At 56.2% G+C, this 17,198-nt stretch overlaps 1 protein-coding gene across 2 annotated transcripts in view; it reads right to left on the reverse strand.

The window, feature by feature from the left end:
* The window catches only part of KCNQ4 (potassium voltage-gated channel subfamily Q member 4), a 56,956-nt gene that overhangs the window by 8,996 nt on the left and 30,762 nt on the right, over positions 1 to 17,198 (reverse strand). The window contains exons 2-10 of one of the 2 annotated variants that reach the window (XM_068964611.1): positions 16,167 to 16,257; positions 15,316 to 15,442; positions 14,917 to 15,092; positions 14,158 to 14,283; positions 13,683 to 13,793; positions 13,412 to 13,507; positions 10,163 to 10,251; positions 8,359 to 8,520; positions 1,297 to 1,517 (exon numbers count right to left, since the gene is read on the reverse strand). In XM_068964611.1, coding sequence (XP_068820712.1) covers positions 1,297 to 1,517; positions 8,359 to 8,520; positions 10,163 to 10,251; positions 13,412 to 13,507; positions 13,683 to 13,793; positions 14,158 to 14,283; positions 14,917 to 15,092; positions 15,316 to 15,442; positions 16,167 to 16,257 — 1,199 coding nt within the window. The remainder of the gene's footprint in view (positions 1 to 1,296; positions 1,518 to 8,358; positions 8,521 to 10,162; positions 10,252 to 13,411; positions 13,508 to 13,682; positions 13,794 to 14,157; positions 14,284 to 14,916; positions 15,093 to 15,315; positions 15,443 to 16,166; positions 16,258 to 17,198) is intronic. The other variant, XM_068964612.1, reaches the window with a different exon arrangement.

Consider the following 17,198-nt stretch of genomic DNA (forward strand, 5'->3'; position numbering starts at 1 on the left):
AGGCACAGAAAAGGGCAGTAGCTTACCCAGGTCACAGTGGAAGTCAGGAACAGAGCTGGAACTCCAAAAAGCCACCTCTCTAAATGCAGCCCCCACCAGGCTCACAGCCTCATACCCACAGGCTGGGCCAGCAAACGGGCAGGGTGGGGAGCATGGGCTATGGAGTTGGACAGACCTGCTTAGGGATATCAGCTCTGCCATTTCCTTGCTGAGAGAGCTCAGTCTGCCCATCTGTAAAATGGGGATAGACACAACCCTGCTATTGCTAAGAGAAGTAGACAAGATAATCCAGAGTGGGGCTGTGCACAGTCAGGGCTCTCTTCAGCACGGATGGCCTCTCGCTCCTTTCAGAGCATGTTTGTAAGGCTGCTAGCTTTTGATGAGCACTTACTATATTCCCGAACTCTTCTGTTCACCTACTGTAGATAATCTCATATAATCCTCACAACAATCCTAGGAAGTAGATGTGATCACTGTCCCCATTTTATAGACGTGGAAAATGAAGCCCAGGGAGATTAGGTTACCTGCCCAAGATAAATGATAAAGCCAGGATTCAAACCCAGGCAGCCTGGCTCCAAAGCCTGTGCTCTTTTTTCTTTTTTTTCTTTTGTTCTTGTCACATATTTTTATTTTTTTTAATTAATTTTACTTTACAATATTGTCTTGGTTTTGCCATACATTGACTTGAATCTGCCACGAGTGCATGTGTTCCCCAATCTTTTTTCTTTTTATCTTTCTAAATATTGGCGTTTTCCTAGGTGGTGCTGGTGGCAAAGAACCACCTGCCAGAGCAGGAGATGTAAGAGACTCTGGTTCGATCGCTGGGTCAGGAAGATCCCCTAGAGGAGGGCATGGCAGCTCACTCCAGTATTCTTGCCTGGAGAACGCTATGGACAGAGGAGCCTGGCTGGCTACAGTCCATAGGGTTACAAAGAGTCAGACATGACTGAAGCAACTTCACATAGCCAGTTAACAATGTTGTGATAGTTTCGAACAACTCAGCCATATATATACTTATATCCATTCTGTCCCAAACTCCCCTCCTATCCAGCAAAGCCTATGCTCTTAACCACTACCAAATGCCACCTCTATATTCTCCTCTGATTCTCAAACAGCCTGGAGCCCAGCAAAGCAAGTATTATGATGCCCATTTTACAGACCAGAAGACTGGTGCCCAAAGATGCTCAATCTGCTGCAAAGCTGGGACTAGAACCAAGTGTTCCCACCCCCAGCCCAGACTCCAGGCCCGCCCTGCCATCCTCAGCGGGTCCTGGCCCCACACCCGCAGGGGCTCACCCTCAGCCGAGGTGCGGGGTTTGAGTCTCAGGGAGGCCCGGAAGCGGGTGCGGTCATTGAAGCTCCAGCTCTTCTGTACCTTGGTGGGACTGCTGGCCTCACCCACCTGCTCGCTACTCGGGGAAGTGGGCGTCGGCGGAGGTGCCAGGTGCTGCTTGGAGGGGCCCGTCCGCCGCTGGGAGCTGCCCATGCGGATGCGGTCTTTGATGCCCATCCGGCTGCTGGCAGGGCAGGTCGGATGGGGGAGAGAGTCTAGTTAGCTGCAGCTGGGGGTAGGTGTGAGTGGGGACACAGCTGACTTGGGACTTGGGGGCAGCTACTGGGGCTGACTCTCCTCCAAGCGGAGACTTCCTAGGATGGGACATGGGTGTGGTAAGGGGGGCCCTGACTCCTATGAGAAGCCAATCCAGGATCAGTCCGAACAACTCCACTCGCCACCCCCACCTCCCACCCGTCATTGCCCGGACAGATAAGGGTGCACAGGAGACAGATGCAGAGTGGAAAGAGTGACAGAAGCCCAAGAAGGGAGTCAGAGGCAGACAGAGGACTGGGAGCTGGGCCTGGCCCAGCTGGGGGCGGGGAGTGGAGGCAGAGACCCCTCTGGGGACAGACAAGCTGCTGAGGGATGGGGAAGCTCACCCGGCCATGCACACTGTTAGGCCCCCAGCTCCTCTCTGTACACGCGGGCCGGCTGTGTGGAGCTGAGGGTGTGTGCGTGTATGCGTGTAGTGTCTGTGCTTCTATGCACACAGGTGCCAGTGTGTGTACCTATTTTCCTCCTTTGCCCACCGCTGGAGCTATCTGACCTCACCTGGTCAGCTCAGGGCCTTAGGACTTGGTACAGTTGTATAGGCAGTGCACTGCAAAATTCCAAAGGTCTCCATCATTCAGATTTCTGTGTGAATGAAACCACAGCCTGGAGCTGCGCAATGTCCTGGCCTGCTGGGGGTCTTAGCCCTGTGGGTCTAGCTGCTGGGCCCACATGTATGCCCAGGCCATGCCGGTGGGCCCCACCCACAAACCAGGGAAGGTCTATAACCTGTTCTTCTCTGTCCACCCAGACTGACATCCTGCCCACATGACCTCCCACTGTCTCCTGAGCCTGCAGTCCAACAGCACCTACACGTCTGTGTACACGTGAAGACACGTGGATGTATCTGTGTATGCCCTTAGACTCCCCTTCCCACACCCAAACTCCTCACCTATCCTCCAAATCTTGGAAGCAGACAGGTGAAGGGAGGCCTCGGGTGCCCCAGGACAGGCCCAGCGTACCCAGTGCCTGCTAGAGTAACTCTGTCCAAAAGGTTCAAGGACCGTGTTATCGCTGTCTGAATGGGACCTGTCCAAACGTCCCCATCCGAGGCCTCCTGGAGATGTCACCGCCACCACCCTGCATGTTTGCCACTTGAAAGGCCCCCTTCAGACAGCTTTGGGGCCCTTGCACCTCGAATGTCCGGGGCCCCAGCTCAGGAGAACACCAGCCAGTCTTGGGGGAATTCTGATGCGGGCCGGGGGCAGGGACCAGGGGGGGACACTGTGTCACCAGGTCTCAGAGGCTTTCAAATCAAGGGTTGAGCAGGAGACAGATTCTAGTTTCAGAGCTGAGTGGGGACCGGGGTCCTCCATGCCCGGGCATAGGGGATGGAGTATATAGAGCAAGGTGCTGAGGGGAGGGAGGCCCCAGAAGGTGCTATTGGGAAGGCAGCTGGGATGTATGTAGGGCCATCCTTAGGAGCAGGGACCTCTGCCCAGAGGGGAGAGGTAATAGGACAAGGATGGGGGCCCTGAGGATATCAGAAGGGAAGGATGGGGTGGCTCCCCGCAACCCATCATGCTGTTGGCTGGCCCAGGATTTCCTCAGCACATACCAAAGATTCCAACCGAAGTTTGAGGTTGGCTCTCCCAAACTCCTCTGCAGGGCAGTTCCTTCAGGCTCTTCTCATGCTGGCAAGCACCCACCACCCCACCCAGTCCGTGCGACCACCCCGTCTGTCCTCCGCTCCTTCAAGGGGCAGAGGAAGAGAGAGGGGCAGAGAAGGCCCTGACAGTCAGGCAAGGGCCCAGAAGTCTGGATCTCTGTGCCTGGCACATCACTCCAGTGCTGTTCTGGGGAAAGGGGCTGACCTCCCTGTCATGAGAAGTGTGCGAGCCATACTGAGCTTGCACTCAGTAGGACTCATGAAGGAAGGGGTGTGGGCACTTGCCCTAGAGGTCTTGAAAGGTCTCTCTCCAGCTCTGATTCTGTGATGTTTGCAGGAGCTTCTAGCCTGACTTGTGGGATTCTGTAACTTTCCAGCCAGCCAGAGACCCTGGGCTCCTTTGCAGTATAAGAAGGCACTGTTTCCCCAGTGGCGGCCCTGGATTCCAGCTCCTTGGGCAGGGCCCAGAAAATGGCTCACATCAGTCTCTCTGGAGCCTAAAAGCTCAAAGAAAATGGAAAGGAACCTGGCACACAGTGGACATCAGAAGAGCACACAAGGTCCGGGCCGACTGCCTGAGCCTTTTTGGCTCTCAGCCACGTTGGGTGGCGGGTTCCATAGTTACCACCCCTATTTTACAGATATGGAAGGGGGTGCCTAAGCTTCCAAGGTCACAGAGCTCCTGTGCATGGAACAAGGACTGGAACCCAGTTTTCTGTGACTTCAGAGGCTGTGTTCTTTCTCTGGGAGGAGCCAACAGGAGAGGGTCTCTGGCAGTAATTCTCAGCGGGGGGTTATTTTGCTCTCTAGGGGACATCTGGCTGGAGACATTTTTGGTTGTCTCCCTGGGACGAGGAGGGAGGAGCTCCTAGCATCTAGGTAGAGGCCAAGGATGCAGTTAATCATGCTGAACAATGCATGGGACAACCTCCAACAATAGGGAATTCTCTGGCCCCAAACATCAGTGCTGCCAGTGATTTCAGCTCATTGGTGGCTGGGGGACAGGTGTGTGAACGTAACTGGGGCATCCCTGTAAGAGAGGGCAAGCTCAGGGCACATGCTGCCTTCTGACTGCTTGGCTGGACCCAACCCCTCTGCTCACTTCCACAGGGATTTCTTTAAGCACTCCATCTGCCCGCCAAACACCAGGCTCGCAGAGGTCGGAGGCAGCCTACCTGTTCTGATGCTGAATATCGCTCCTCTCTTGGAGACTGCGGAAACAGCCCTGGCCTTGCCCTTCCTGCCCATCACACCCACAGAGCCAAGGGAATCTTGCAAAGGGGGACAGCTGACCCAGAGTTTCCTCGGCTTTACCCTCCAGCGTGTTCTCTCCAGCGGTAGTTCCCAAGTGCATACCATAACAGTAAATCGCGTAAGGCCAACATTTATCTAGCACTTCCTCTGAGCCAGGCACAGTTTGAGTGGAAACAGATCCTAGTATCACCCTCATTTTACATCTGAGGAAGTGGAGGCACAGAAGGCTTGCACCCAAGGCCCCCAGCCAGATTCAGAATGGAGCCACATTTCTGAGAAACTCTGCTTCTGGGTCGAGCAGCGAGGAGCTCTGGAGAGCCCACCCCTCTCCTCCTCACGGCCCAGCCCCTCACCCTCCCGCCCCAATCCACAAGGCTGCCAAGGCACTCTGGGATGCGCAGGACCCTTAAGCCCCAACTGCCAGGCAGTGCCAACAGAATGAGGTTCTCACGAGGCTTCTGTGAGCCAGCTTTAGCTCCCGACCTCCACGACTGCAGCGGAGCTCTCTCACCTTCCCCCTTGGTGTTCGCCACCCCCTGCTTCCTCCTTGAGCTGTGTCGCTCACACCGCATGGTGGTTACTCCTTGCAACTCTCTAGGCACCATGTTTTATTCATCACTGTGCTCCTAGTGCAGGGCCTGGCACAGGGCAGGTACCAAGGAATGTAGTGGTGAGGCGGCTAAAGAACTGGGCTCTGGAGTTGGTGAAGGAGGCACCAACCCCAGCCCCTTCAGGCATCTGTTAGGACATCAGTGGGCAGTATGGAGCCAGGAAGCTAAAGGCCTGGAAAAAGTCAGAGTGGGAAGGACCCTCCGAGAGCCTCTAGTTCAATCTGCCCATTCCACAGATGGGAAACTGAGGTCCAGAAAAGGAAAGCAACCTGGCCAAGATCACACGAGGCTGGGGTGGGGGAGCATCAGCAGCAGAGCCAGAACTCATCCCAAGGCTCCTGTAGGTGTCCCTCCTGACAGACTGGGGACCAAGCCCAAGTCCCCAGACCTGACAGAAGCATCCCCAGGAAGGCGAGGGGCTCATCAGGGCAGACGGCAGGCGGCAGGCACATGCACCTTGTCCTTGGCCCATCCTGTCTCCCTCTCCAGCCCCAGAACTGGGTGGGGCCAGGAGAAGCGGGGACAGGAGGAGCAGGCGAGGGGGTACCTCGGTCTCCAGCTGGCGTGGATCCGAAAGAAACTCCGTTTATTACTAAACATCTGGCTGGAAAGTGGAGAACAAGACACAACAGAGGTTAGTGGGAAGGAGGCAGGTGGGCAGAGCATGGGCAGCTGCCAGGATGGGGCCAGCCTCCTGTGGCTGGTGGGAGAGAAGGACCCCCCACTCAAATCATCCTCTAGCCCACATGCCTAGAAGGCAGAGGTTCTCCAGCTTTGCATAAGGATCTCATGGGGAGCATGTTAAATATGCAGAATTCTGTGCCTCTTTTCTAGAGATGCTCATTCCGTGGCTTGGGGAGAGGTCCAGGTATCTCTGCATGATGAACAAATGTCCCATGGGATGCCGACACAGAGAAAGTTGGGGACCATGCTCTGAAAACCACTGTCTTAGCGTCTCATTGCAAAACCCACAGAGAGAGGTGCTGACTCTGGCACAGCCACCCCTCAGGAAGTCCTTGTCATCCTGGGAAACATGCTCAGCCTGGGTCCATCCACAAGCACCACTAAGGCTGTGGCCAACCGTGTGTGTGTGTGTGTGTGTGTGTGTGTGTGTGTGTGTGTTGGGAGTGGTCCTGTCTTGGGCACCCAGCCCACAGGGCCCAGACAGCCAAGATTAAGGATCTGGCCATTTGGTCTGCTGCCTGATCTCCTAGGGGGATTCCCACGTGGTGCTAGTGGTAAAGAACCCACCTGCCAATAGAGGAGACATAAGAGACGTGGGTTCGATTCCTAGGTCAGGAAGATTCTCCTGGAGGCAGGCATGGCAACCCACTCCAATATTCTTGCCTGGATAATCCCATGGACAGAGGAGCCTAGCAGGCTATAATCCATGGGGTCGCAAAGAGTCGGGCACAACTGAAGTGACTTAGCACACACACACTAGTCTCCTAGAAGCCACAGTTCGGCCCCCTGGGGTCTGGGGAATAAGAAATACTGCACCACCATCACCATGAGCCCCAACCACATAGACACTGCAGGGCAGACACACACAGGCTGGGAGTCAGTGATGGCCGAGTCCTCAGTGGTCATCTGTTCCTAGGCCTTGGGGGGCCCAGAGACCCAGAGCAGCTGTGGGAGGTGGTACAGATGCTGGGGTCCAGGATAATCTCCATTTCTGGTACCTTCCTACTCAGGCAAAGTGACACCAGAGTGAACTGAAGCTGCAAAGAGCCCTGGCTCAGGCTGTGGGCAGGGTTGCTCAAATGCCAAAACTTCTGAGCTTCTGCCTGTCTGCTGTGGTTGGGTCGGGGCAGGGATAACACTGGGACATTCAGATAGTGACAGACAGTATGCACGGGCTGCACCGTGGACCCTCTTCCAGGGACCTCCAGCCTGGCCTGGTCAATCACACGTCCCCTCCTCCCAGAGACCTTGAGGGGTCTCCCTCTTCACCCACTTCTTATTCAGCCCCTGGCCAGAACTGCCCTCACTGAGACCAGGAAAGGAATTCTGCTCCCTGCAATCTCTGCACCAGAACCCCCTCTTCCCTGTTTCCTGAGCCTTTTCAGCCCAGAAATCCAGATCAGCCCCTGAGCAGCCTTCACACTGCTAATTTTCTGCCCAGAACACTGAGGCTCACAGTGGCTTGATGACTTTCTCAAGGACACACAGCACCAAGCAGCAGAGGCTTTCATAGCATCTCCTTCTGATCCCCGAGTGGTATACCTCTTTTCCCCTCCCTTGTTCTAGGCATGGGGCTCAGAATCACACCTGAGGCTCAAGGTCCAAATGTCCACCTGACTGATTCAGGGGTGATATGCAAAGATGAAATAAAACGAACCAATGGGCAGAGGACAGGGGATGATGACGGGGGTGGGTGGGATTGAACCCTTGGCCTCAAAGCTACACCTCTGTAGGAATAGTCACTTTCCCATATACAGTGAGTTAGTGGGCTTCCCTTATCCAAGTATGCCTGAAATTCCACTATTTATGAACATTTATGTGGGGGTAAGCGTTGTTCTTTCGTTGTTCTTTTAAGATGCAAAAGCTCCAGAAGAGGCAGGTCAAGGGGAGAGAGATTGTCAGGACAGCAAAATGTCCTTCCGTAAGAAAGGCATTGTGGGAGAATCCCAGGAGGAGGCTCTGGGATTAGCAAAGCTGTGGACGAGGCTTGCACAAGACAAGAGCATTAGTCACTGGTTGAGTTTACATAGGCCCTTCAGCAGTTCCTAGTCAAGAGCTCTCTTTCCAGCTGGCATCTCATTCCCAACAGGCGAGTTCAGGGTCAAGCCCCTTCTCGAGGAACATGCTGGGGAGGTGGGGCCCCGGCCCTCATACCCCGGGACGGTGCCCACGATTACCTGAGCCGTAAGCACCTGTGGCCAGCGGCCTCCTCCTCTCTCCAGCTTCCCGGGAGGGATAGGGGTGCAGGGATGGAAGAGTGAGGGGGATGTGGAAACAGAGAAAGAAAGAGGACAATGGAATGAATGGAGGAGGCGATGGGAAAGGATGGTGTGGACATCTCCCCGACTCAGGCCCCTGGAGTCCCAGGTGATAAAACGGTGAGTCAACTCTGGCCTTTCCAGAGAGACCGTCGGTCTGTACCTGTCAGGCCATCTGATGACAACTGCCCAGGCCTCCTGACAAGGCCTGGGAGTCCCCAGCACAGGCCCAGACACCCACACAGTGGCTGGAGACAGGTCCGAGAGAGGATGAGACAGAGAATGGAAGAGGAGGAGGAGAAGCAAGAGGAGGTGGCAGCCCCGGGGGGCCCCTACCTTTCCCCAGGGCAGAAGGAGGCGCTGCCCGGCCGGTGGCAGGTGGCAACGGGCGGGTAACGGGAGGGCGCTCCGTCGGGTACCGGCGCCCGCCGTACCTCCAGGGGCCGTAGGCCCCCGTTGCGGGCCCGTTGCACGTGCTCAAACAAGAGGGCCAGCTCTCTGCAGGAGAGGGCGCCATCAGCGGCAGGCAGGGCCCTGGCACCGCCCCCCACCTGAGGACTCTGAGCTCCTGATGGATTACCCCCGGGCCCAGCCTGTCTGAGATGCTCAGCGAACACACCAGGCCCACATGGGCAAGGGTGGGAATGGGAGAGTAGCCTTCCTCTGTCTTTCTCTCTTCTCAGCTCCTGGGAAACCCTCAAGGATGCCGGGTATGATTGTGCTGGATGGGATCCACTAGGGGGCACCCTCCCAAGGGGGAAGGTGGGGACCTCAAATCCACCTCACTCTCTGCTCAGCAAGCAGAGCGTCTGTAGGAGGAGCCTTGCCCACCTGGAGGCCAGCAGCAGCCCTGAAATCCTGCCCTCCAGATCTGAGTGGATTTTAGGGGAAACTGAGGCTGAGGAGGGAGACTTGATAGACAGCCCACTTCCTTCTGCAGCCCTCACGCTGGGTCCTCAGAGACTAGACTGAAGGCTCAGCTTTTTCTGAACTCTCCAGGCCATCTCCTGTTTCTCTAACCCAAGAAAGAGTTCTTGCCTCTCTTTGCCTTCCCATTGCACGGATGAGGAAACAGGTCCAGGGAGCAGAAGGATCAGTGGACCCAGAATTTGCCAACCAAGCTCTGACTCTCTTCCCAGAGGACCCAAGACCATCTCTCCCAAATCATTCCTTCCCATCTCACACATATTTCTAACAAACTAGCCCCTGCCCTACTCCCCAGGGCCTGGCCTTGAGTCCTGAGGACTGCTTCTAGAAAGAAGGGCTCTTTCTATTAATAGTCTAACCACCATCCCTGTCTTTGGGGTGGGCACTTGCCTCTGCCAGGTGGAGAGGTGGGGGAGCCAGTGTGATTCTGGGAGGCCCCCTTCCCAGCCCCTTCTCTCCTGCTCCTCCCCTAGGAAGCCCCCTAAGGCTGAGGAAGCACGGAGGGGGCAGCCAGGTGTGGGGGTGAGTGGGATCATGCAACAGCTGCTCTGCGAGAACTAATGAGGCAAAAAAGGCAGCCGCAGAAATGCTGAGCACTGCAGCCTGGCCCCGCCTCCCTCGCAGCCCTCAGGGCTGAGCCGCCCTCCAAGGTCTTCATTCCTGCCCCAGGGTGTGGCCAGGCACCTGGCCACATGAACCGTGGTGATGCTATTAATGACCTCCTGTGTGGAGCCACCCCATGCAGTCTTACCCCAGCTTGGGCCAGTGGGACTAACCTGCCTTTGGGCCCTAAGGCTGCTGCTTGGTACAGGCTTGTTGTAAGGGTGCTGGGGTGGGTGTTAGTACCTGACTCTGGCACATACATTCTTGCCCACACCACAGTGTCTCTATCCACTGCAAGGGCTAACGCTGACCCCGACTCAGACTGAGGGGAGCGAGCTGGCTGGGCTCTGTCCCAAGGGGCAACTGCTCGGGGGGGCATGTAGACTGCCAGGACCAGGGCTTAGCCCTGAGTCCAATGTCCCCACCTTGCCTGGCAGAACAGAGTGGGAGAGAGAACCCTCCAGGCTCTGGGTTACACAGGCTCTGCAGAGCCAGCCCCAGAGGAAGCCATGACCCCCTTCCCAGCCTCCAGGACTCTGTCCCAGCCATCTGTCCTCAGGGGCATTACTGTCAGCCACCCACCTCCCCGTCCCCCCACGGGAGGGTCTACCTGAAGGATGGGAGGATGCTGTCATAGTAGTACCAGGTGGCCGTCAGGTAGGCCCGGCTCGCGTCGGTGGAGTAGAGGCGCCATGCCGCCTGGTGGTGTGGGAGGAAGCGGAAGGCGGTGTTGGGGGACCCGGCATTGGAGAGGCCTCTCAGCCCCCAACCAGCCCTCTGCCCCCCAAAGAACCCAGGCCTCAGGCCAGTTGAAGGGTACTCAGAGCCAGAGGCTTGTTCCAACTCCACAGCCACCAGCAAGGTCAGAAGGAGGCCTGGGGAGAAGACTCCCAAGGTGACACGCAGTCAGCCTCAGAGCCAGAGGCTCTGTGGGAGTTAAGAGCTGGGGTTTTGCCATCAGGCAGAAGTGAGTTTCCAATTCCAGCTTTGCCACCTACTTGGGTGGACAATTAAATAAAGCTGCAGAGCCTTAAGTTTCTCATCTGTGAAATGGACACAGTACGACTTGCCTAACAGGGTGGTGGGGGCCTCCCAAGTGGCACTCGTGGTAAAGAACCCACCTGCCAATGCAGGAGACATAAGAGACGTGGGTTTGATCCCTGGGTCAGGAAGATCCCCTGGAGGAGGGCATGGCTACCCACTCCAGTATTCTTGCATGGAGAATCCCCGTGGACAGAGAAGCCTGGCAGGCTACAGTCCACAGGGTCTCAAAGAGTTGGACATGACGGAAGCGACTTAGCATGCATGCAACAAGGCTGTGAGGACTAAAAGGGGAAATGTTCATTAAATGCCAAGCACAGTGCATGGCACGTAGTAGGCACTTAATACCAAGTTTCCCTATTAATCACTCCTGTTATGTCCAGTTCCCACAGCTGATATGTATTTATTCACTGTGTATTTGATTAATGTACTTCTCTCTTCTTAGTCTGTAAGCTGTGTCTTGGTCAGCACTGTATCCTCTGGCACATGGTGGGTGCTCTGCAATGTCTGAGGAATGAATACTGACTAAATGAATTATTATTACTAAAAATAACCCTACCCCATTCTTCCCAGCTGCCTGCCACTGCCCATGGGATTGAGGAGGGGAGGAAAGAACATCAACTACCAGGCCCTTAGCATCCATGAAGTTGCTGGGTCTCCTCTGCAGCAGCAGGGATGAGGGTCAGACAAGAGGAAGGACTATCCCTCTCCCTCCAGGTAAAGAGAAGAGTCAGTAGGGACTTGGGGTGAATGGGGTGATCACCAACGGCAGGTGCTGGGCAGGAGGAAGCAGAACTGGATCCTTCTTTAGATGCATCTTGTCCTTAAGGGCCAGCCCACTGCTGACCTCACTGGCCAGGCACCCTCCTAGGACAAGAATATTTTTACTTCCTGCTTGCCTAGTCCCTTGGATTGGGCTGGGGAGCAGCTGCCAAAGCTGTCTCATTAATTATGGGCACCACAATACCAGCTGTCTCTCGGCACAGCCAGTGCCAGCCACCTGCCCCTACAATGCCCCTTGGAAGGCCAGTTCCCAGGGGACAGCAGCCCCAAGGGATGCTGAGAAGGCAAAGTTGGGCTGGTGGCTGGCGATAACAGAGATGGGGGAGGGGGTTCAACCCTGGGGAGGAGAGATAAGGGGGTGTTAAGCCAGACCTGGGCTGAGGGGGTCAGAGCAGGAGAGGTGAGCTGTGCCAGTGTTCCTGGAACTATTGGGTTGGCCGAAAAGTTCGTTTGGGTTTTCTGCACCATCAGCTGGAAAACCCAAATGAACTTTTTGGCGAGCCCGATAATTCTCGCAGGAGTTTCTCTTGCACAAGGCTGTTACAGGGTCCCCAAAATTCAGAGCACTTGCCTCATCCCATGTCCCACGGGAATGCCTCAGACAGTGGAGCAAACAGCCTACATACTCCTGCTTTTTTCCCACCCCTCTGGGTGTTCCTTCTCTGCCTCCTTGGCTGGCTCAGCTCTGCCCTCCCAGTCACTAAATGCTCAGGTTCCGTAAAAGCTCAGCTCTAAACCATCTCTTCTTTCCTCTGCCTGCTGGGCAAGCACCTCCACGCCCAGGGCTTCATTACCGTCTGCACACACGGCCTAGCACATTACTCACCACAGGTGCACATCACTACATCAGCTGCCTCCTCCACAGCCCCCACCTACCCAGGGGCTCAGAGGCTCTGCAGACTCTTCACGTTCCAGCCAAACTCACTCTTCATGCCCCAAGTCTAGTCACCCTTTAGTGAGGAGGGGCATCAGCCCTCCAGTCGGGCAAGCCAGAAACCTAGAAGTCACCCTGACATCTGCCTCTCCCTCACTCCTGATACCACTAATTTCATCTTCTAAATATGCAGAATCTCCCCATTTCTTTCCATCTCATCTGTTGCTACCCTTGTCCAAGTCACCTGCCACCCCATTTCACCCAAACTGTTGCTGGAGTCTCTTCTCTGATCTCTCCACTCACACAGGTCACCCTCCAATCCACTCAATACTTTTCAAAACACAGATTTGATCATTATCACCCCCTCTTCCTCCTGCTTCATACCTGTCAATGGATCCTCACTGTTGTTAGGAAGATGTTAAATTTCTCTCTCTGACCTCAGATCTGGGCCTCACCCACTGAGCCAAACCCTTCCACTGTACACTCCTACTTGAGCTTTCTGTTCCAGCCTCATTAGATTCTTTCCTATTCATCAAACACACCCTGCTCCCTTTCATCACAGGACCTTTGCACATGCCATTCCCTTACCTCAAAGGCTCCCTCCTTCACCTCTTCACCTAGCTAACTACCCATCCTCCAGCTCTCTGCTCAAGTGTCAGTTTCCCAGGGCAGTCATCCCTGAGTTTCCCTTCGAGGTCAGATCAGGCCAAGCCCCAGCTAAATGCTCTTCAAAGAACCATTTCTTTCTTTCAAGGTGTTTTTCTTGGTTGCAGTTATAACATTCATCTGTGGAGATGCTGGTGGGATGAATTAAGGTGTTGGGAGTAGAGCAGGCTTCCTGATGACTGCACTGCTGATGGGGGGCAGGACTGGGTCCCCCCCCTGGGGCCTAGGATCTCTTTTCCAGTCTCTACTCCACTTCAGGCCATGCAGAGCTGGGGCTGCAGCTGGGCAGTGGGCCAGCTCTGGCTAGCCCTGAACTGAGCATGCAGAAGTGGGAGAAGTTTCTGACAATCTTAGCCAGCCTCCTAGCTCTGTCCCTAACCTGGCATGTGGCTCCAGAAAATTCTGAGTGGAGTCATAGTTGTGAAGTGAGACACAGGGTGAGCATACAGATTTGACACACCAGTTCAGTTCAGGGGCTTCCTGGGGCCCCTGTACCTGGATGAGGTTGGCTGCTGGCATCCTCCGCTTCTCAAAGTGCTTCTGTCGGTGCTGCTCCTGCACCTTCAGGGCAAAGCCAGAGCCGAGGATGCCCTAGGGCCATAGGCATGGTTGGAGGTGGGACAGCCAAAGGCTTTAAAGGTACCCCTACTGCTGCCCATCTGAGGTGTCTCCCCCACCCATGCAAATGCTGGACAGGGGCTCAGCAGGCTCCCTCCCCAGGACCCCCTCCCCTAGGCTGGGCCATCTTAAGTGAAGGGGGACTCACGGCGGGCAAGGCAAAGAAGGAGATGCCCAGTAAGGCGAAGCCAGCAGCCAGGACCCTGCCCAGCCACGTGTGTGGCGTCTTGTCACCATAGCCGATGGTTGTCAGTGTAATCTGGGGACACAAACAAATTACCTGCAGGGCTGGTCAAGGGGTCCACCCACAGGAGATTCCTGGGGCACAGGGAGGTGGGAGCCTGATCATGAGGGGGCTCTATAGTTGCCCACAGGAACTGGTCATAAGGACTTGTCACAGGGGCTGGTTCCTAATCAATAGATTCTCCCCCTCCCCCTTGCTGATGGGGAGAGGGGTAGAGGTCACAAGGGCTTGATGTAGGGAACTAGAAGGGGTCACAAGCTGGTCCACTGGGGGAAGCTGAGTGACTAACACACGGGCTGGTCACGGGATTTGGGGTCACAATGATCAGGCCAGGGAGGGTCCCAGGGAGAAGCTCGGCCCCACACAGACCCTCACGCACCGTCCCCCACCAGAGCGAGTCGGCGTAGGAGGAGAAGTCGGAGTTGGCGTCCTTCTCGGCCAGATAGACCAGGAAGGAGGCGAAGATGAGCACCAGGAACCCGATGTACCAGGCGGTGATCAGCTCCTGTGGGGGCAGCAAGGGATGAGACCACCCACCCGGCACAGGTGGGGAGGCTGACGGCTCCCAGAATGGCCTATGGGAGGTGTTCGGAACGGGGTAAGAGTACCCACCTCTCGGAAGTCCCTGGTGGCCGCTCTGCCGGCCTTTGTTTCTCAGTAACTCCCTTCCAGGAGACCCTGCCCGCCTTTCGGGCACAGCCAGGTCCTCACAGAACCTCAGAGCACGCCCCGCCCCGGCCCTGCCCTTGACCCTCCAGCTTCCAGGCTCAGGTCTTCGCCCACGAGCCCACCTTGCACTGCCCCCCTCTTTCAGGCTTCCTTCTGACCCCACATCCGGTCCCACCGCAGCTCCACCCTCAGACCCCGCTCCAGGTCACCACTTCGCTATTAAGCGTAGACCCCTAAACCCAAAAGCTTCTGCCTTTCAGGCCCCGCCTCCTGGTCTGGTCCCGAACGCCCCCTGACCCCGCCCCTGCCCGGCCCGCCCTAGCCCCTGTGAGCTCGCTGGCGCTGAGTCCCTAGTCACCCCTCAATCCCCAGTTCGGCCCCCGGCTCCGCCAGGCCCCGCCCCCTGCCGCTCCAGCTCCGCCCTGGACACGCCCCTCTCCCTCACCCCCGCATCCCCGCCCGGCCTCACCTTGCTGTGCGCGTAAACCACCGAGCCCAGCAGCTTCCAGGTGCCGCCGCGGCGGTCCATGCGCACCATACGCAGGATCTGCAGGAAGCGCATGCTGCGCAGCGCGGACGTGGCAAATATGTTGCCCTGCGTGCCCGCGGCGATGACGGCCACCGAGGCTACGAACACGATGAAGTCTGCAGAGGCGGGGAGTGGGGCGAGGTCACGGCCAGCGCCAGAAAGCCCACCTACCCCGTGCCTGGACCCGAGGCTGGGGGTGGAGGGGGGTTTTTCCTGGGGTCCGAGGGGGCGACTGGGAAGGTCCGTTGAGTCTGTGTCACTAGCCAGGGTCCTGGGGTCAGGGTGTCAACCCTGCGGTTTGGGGTCAAAGATCAGGTGCGGGAGGCATGGGACCATTACCGATGACACAGAAGGGTTTTCTGGCAAAGCGGAAGCGGCCCTGCCATCCTCGGTAGCGGCAGCAGCATCCAGCAGACCAGACGCGGATGATGTACTCCAGACCAAACACGACGATCATCACGAATTCCTGTGGGACCGGGGGCCTGAGTTCTGGTCCCATTCTTCAGGCCCCGGGCCTAGATCACACAGCACCCACCCAGCCCCGAGTCCCTGGGTTAGGGATATTAGAGTTTCCTCAGCCTGCCTCTCCTGGAGGTTCCTCCGCCTGGATGGACCTGGGGAGACTTCAGGAAGGCAAGTGGCTTCTTCCATGTCTTCCAGAGAGACTGAAAGCTCAAATCTGTCCCCTGTTGCTATGCCCATGAACTGTCTGAGTTTTTCTGCTCCTCATCCCCCTCCCAGCCATCTCATCCCCATCCCAGCCTAAACCTGACCAGGTGACACAAGGGGTGTTTGTCGGTCACAGTGCCCCTATGAAGTGCTTCTGTTTAGGGGTTAAAACCAGATCCCATAGGGGTGGCATTAGCAGTTTTGATCCTGAGAAGGAGTGGGCCTCCTCTCCCCTTCTCTGGGCCCATCATAAGCCCTAGTATAAAGACTAGGAGCTCTATACTAGGAGCTCTCCCAACACCTGCTTTAAAGCAGGGGAGCCCTGTGGACTTTTATGGCAACCCATAAAGCCCTCTGGGCTTTTATGAAGTGCAGAGAAGTACAGCCACCATGTCAGGGAACACAGCACAGAAAGCCACTCTCTGAAACATGTTATGTGAAGCCTCACTTGCCCTTCACCCTCAGCCCAGAGGTGCTACCCACACACACAGCCTCCCTCAGACCCAGACTCCAGCACTCACTAAGATGAGGAGACACTCGTTGGCAAGTTCCTGGTGCTCCTGGATAGTGGACAGCACGGACAGCACCAGGCAGCTGAAGACCAGCAAAAATCTACAATAGCAGCATGAAGGAGAGGGTTAGATGCTGGATGGACAGGGCAGCTGAGGAGCCTCTGGCAAGGGGTTGCAGAGGAGGAGGAGGAGGAAGGGTAGAAGGAAGAGGAGGAGGGGGAGAAAGAGGAAGGGGAGAGGAGGGAAGAATTACTGGGGAGTAATGTGGAAAGTGGACTAAGAATCAAAGTTCCCTGGAGTTGTGGCTCTGTGCTGGACCTCAAAGGGAGAAGCCCCCGAGCTCCAGGTGGCTGGGCTCACAGATAACTTATAATCCTCTCAATTGCCCTTAATGTACCCACAGCTCCCAGAGGTGGACACTGAGCTGTGGCAGGCGGGTCTGTCTGGGCTGGCCGAGAGAGGAACCCAGGAACACCCCCTTCCTTATGAAGCATAGCTTCATCTGCAGAATGAAGACAACTGCTTCTGCCTTCGTGGGATCTTATGAAATTAAATACTGAGACAGCTATGGAAGGAAAGGGCATCGGGGAAGACAGACAGGGAGGGGAGGATGCAGAGGGGGAGAGGGTGTCAGGAGGGCAATCGGGCATCGGGGAGCCATGTCACCGAGGCCTGGAAATCCCCACAGGGCAGTGGGAAGCTACTGAGTGGCCCAGAACCAGACATTTAGAAATGGAAGGCACTAGGGAATCCCGCTCATCTGATTCATGATGAGCTCATGAATTAACCTCAATTGCACACATGAGGAAACTGAGGCTCAGAGTGGGAAAGGGAGTCACCCAAGGTCACCAGGATATCCAGGACAGAGGTGAGATGACAGTCAGAGTTCCTAACTTCCCAGTGGATGGGAAGAGGGGAAAGGACATGAGGAGTGAACATTTAAGGGAAGATAGGATGTGGGGGCACAGGCTGCAGGTGCAGCAAAAGGCAACGAGGCTGGCCTCCCGGAAGCACTTCTCCTTTGGATGGGGGTGTTGCGCC

This window comes from Capricornis sumatraensis, chromosome 2 (genome assembly GCF_032405125.1).
Source record: "Capricornis sumatraensis isolate serow.1 chromosome 2, serow.2, whole genome shotgun sequence".
In the NCBI taxonomy this organism is placed as follows: Eukaryota; Metazoa; Chordata; class Mammalia; order Artiodactyla; family Bovidae; genus Capricornis; species Capricornis sumatraensis.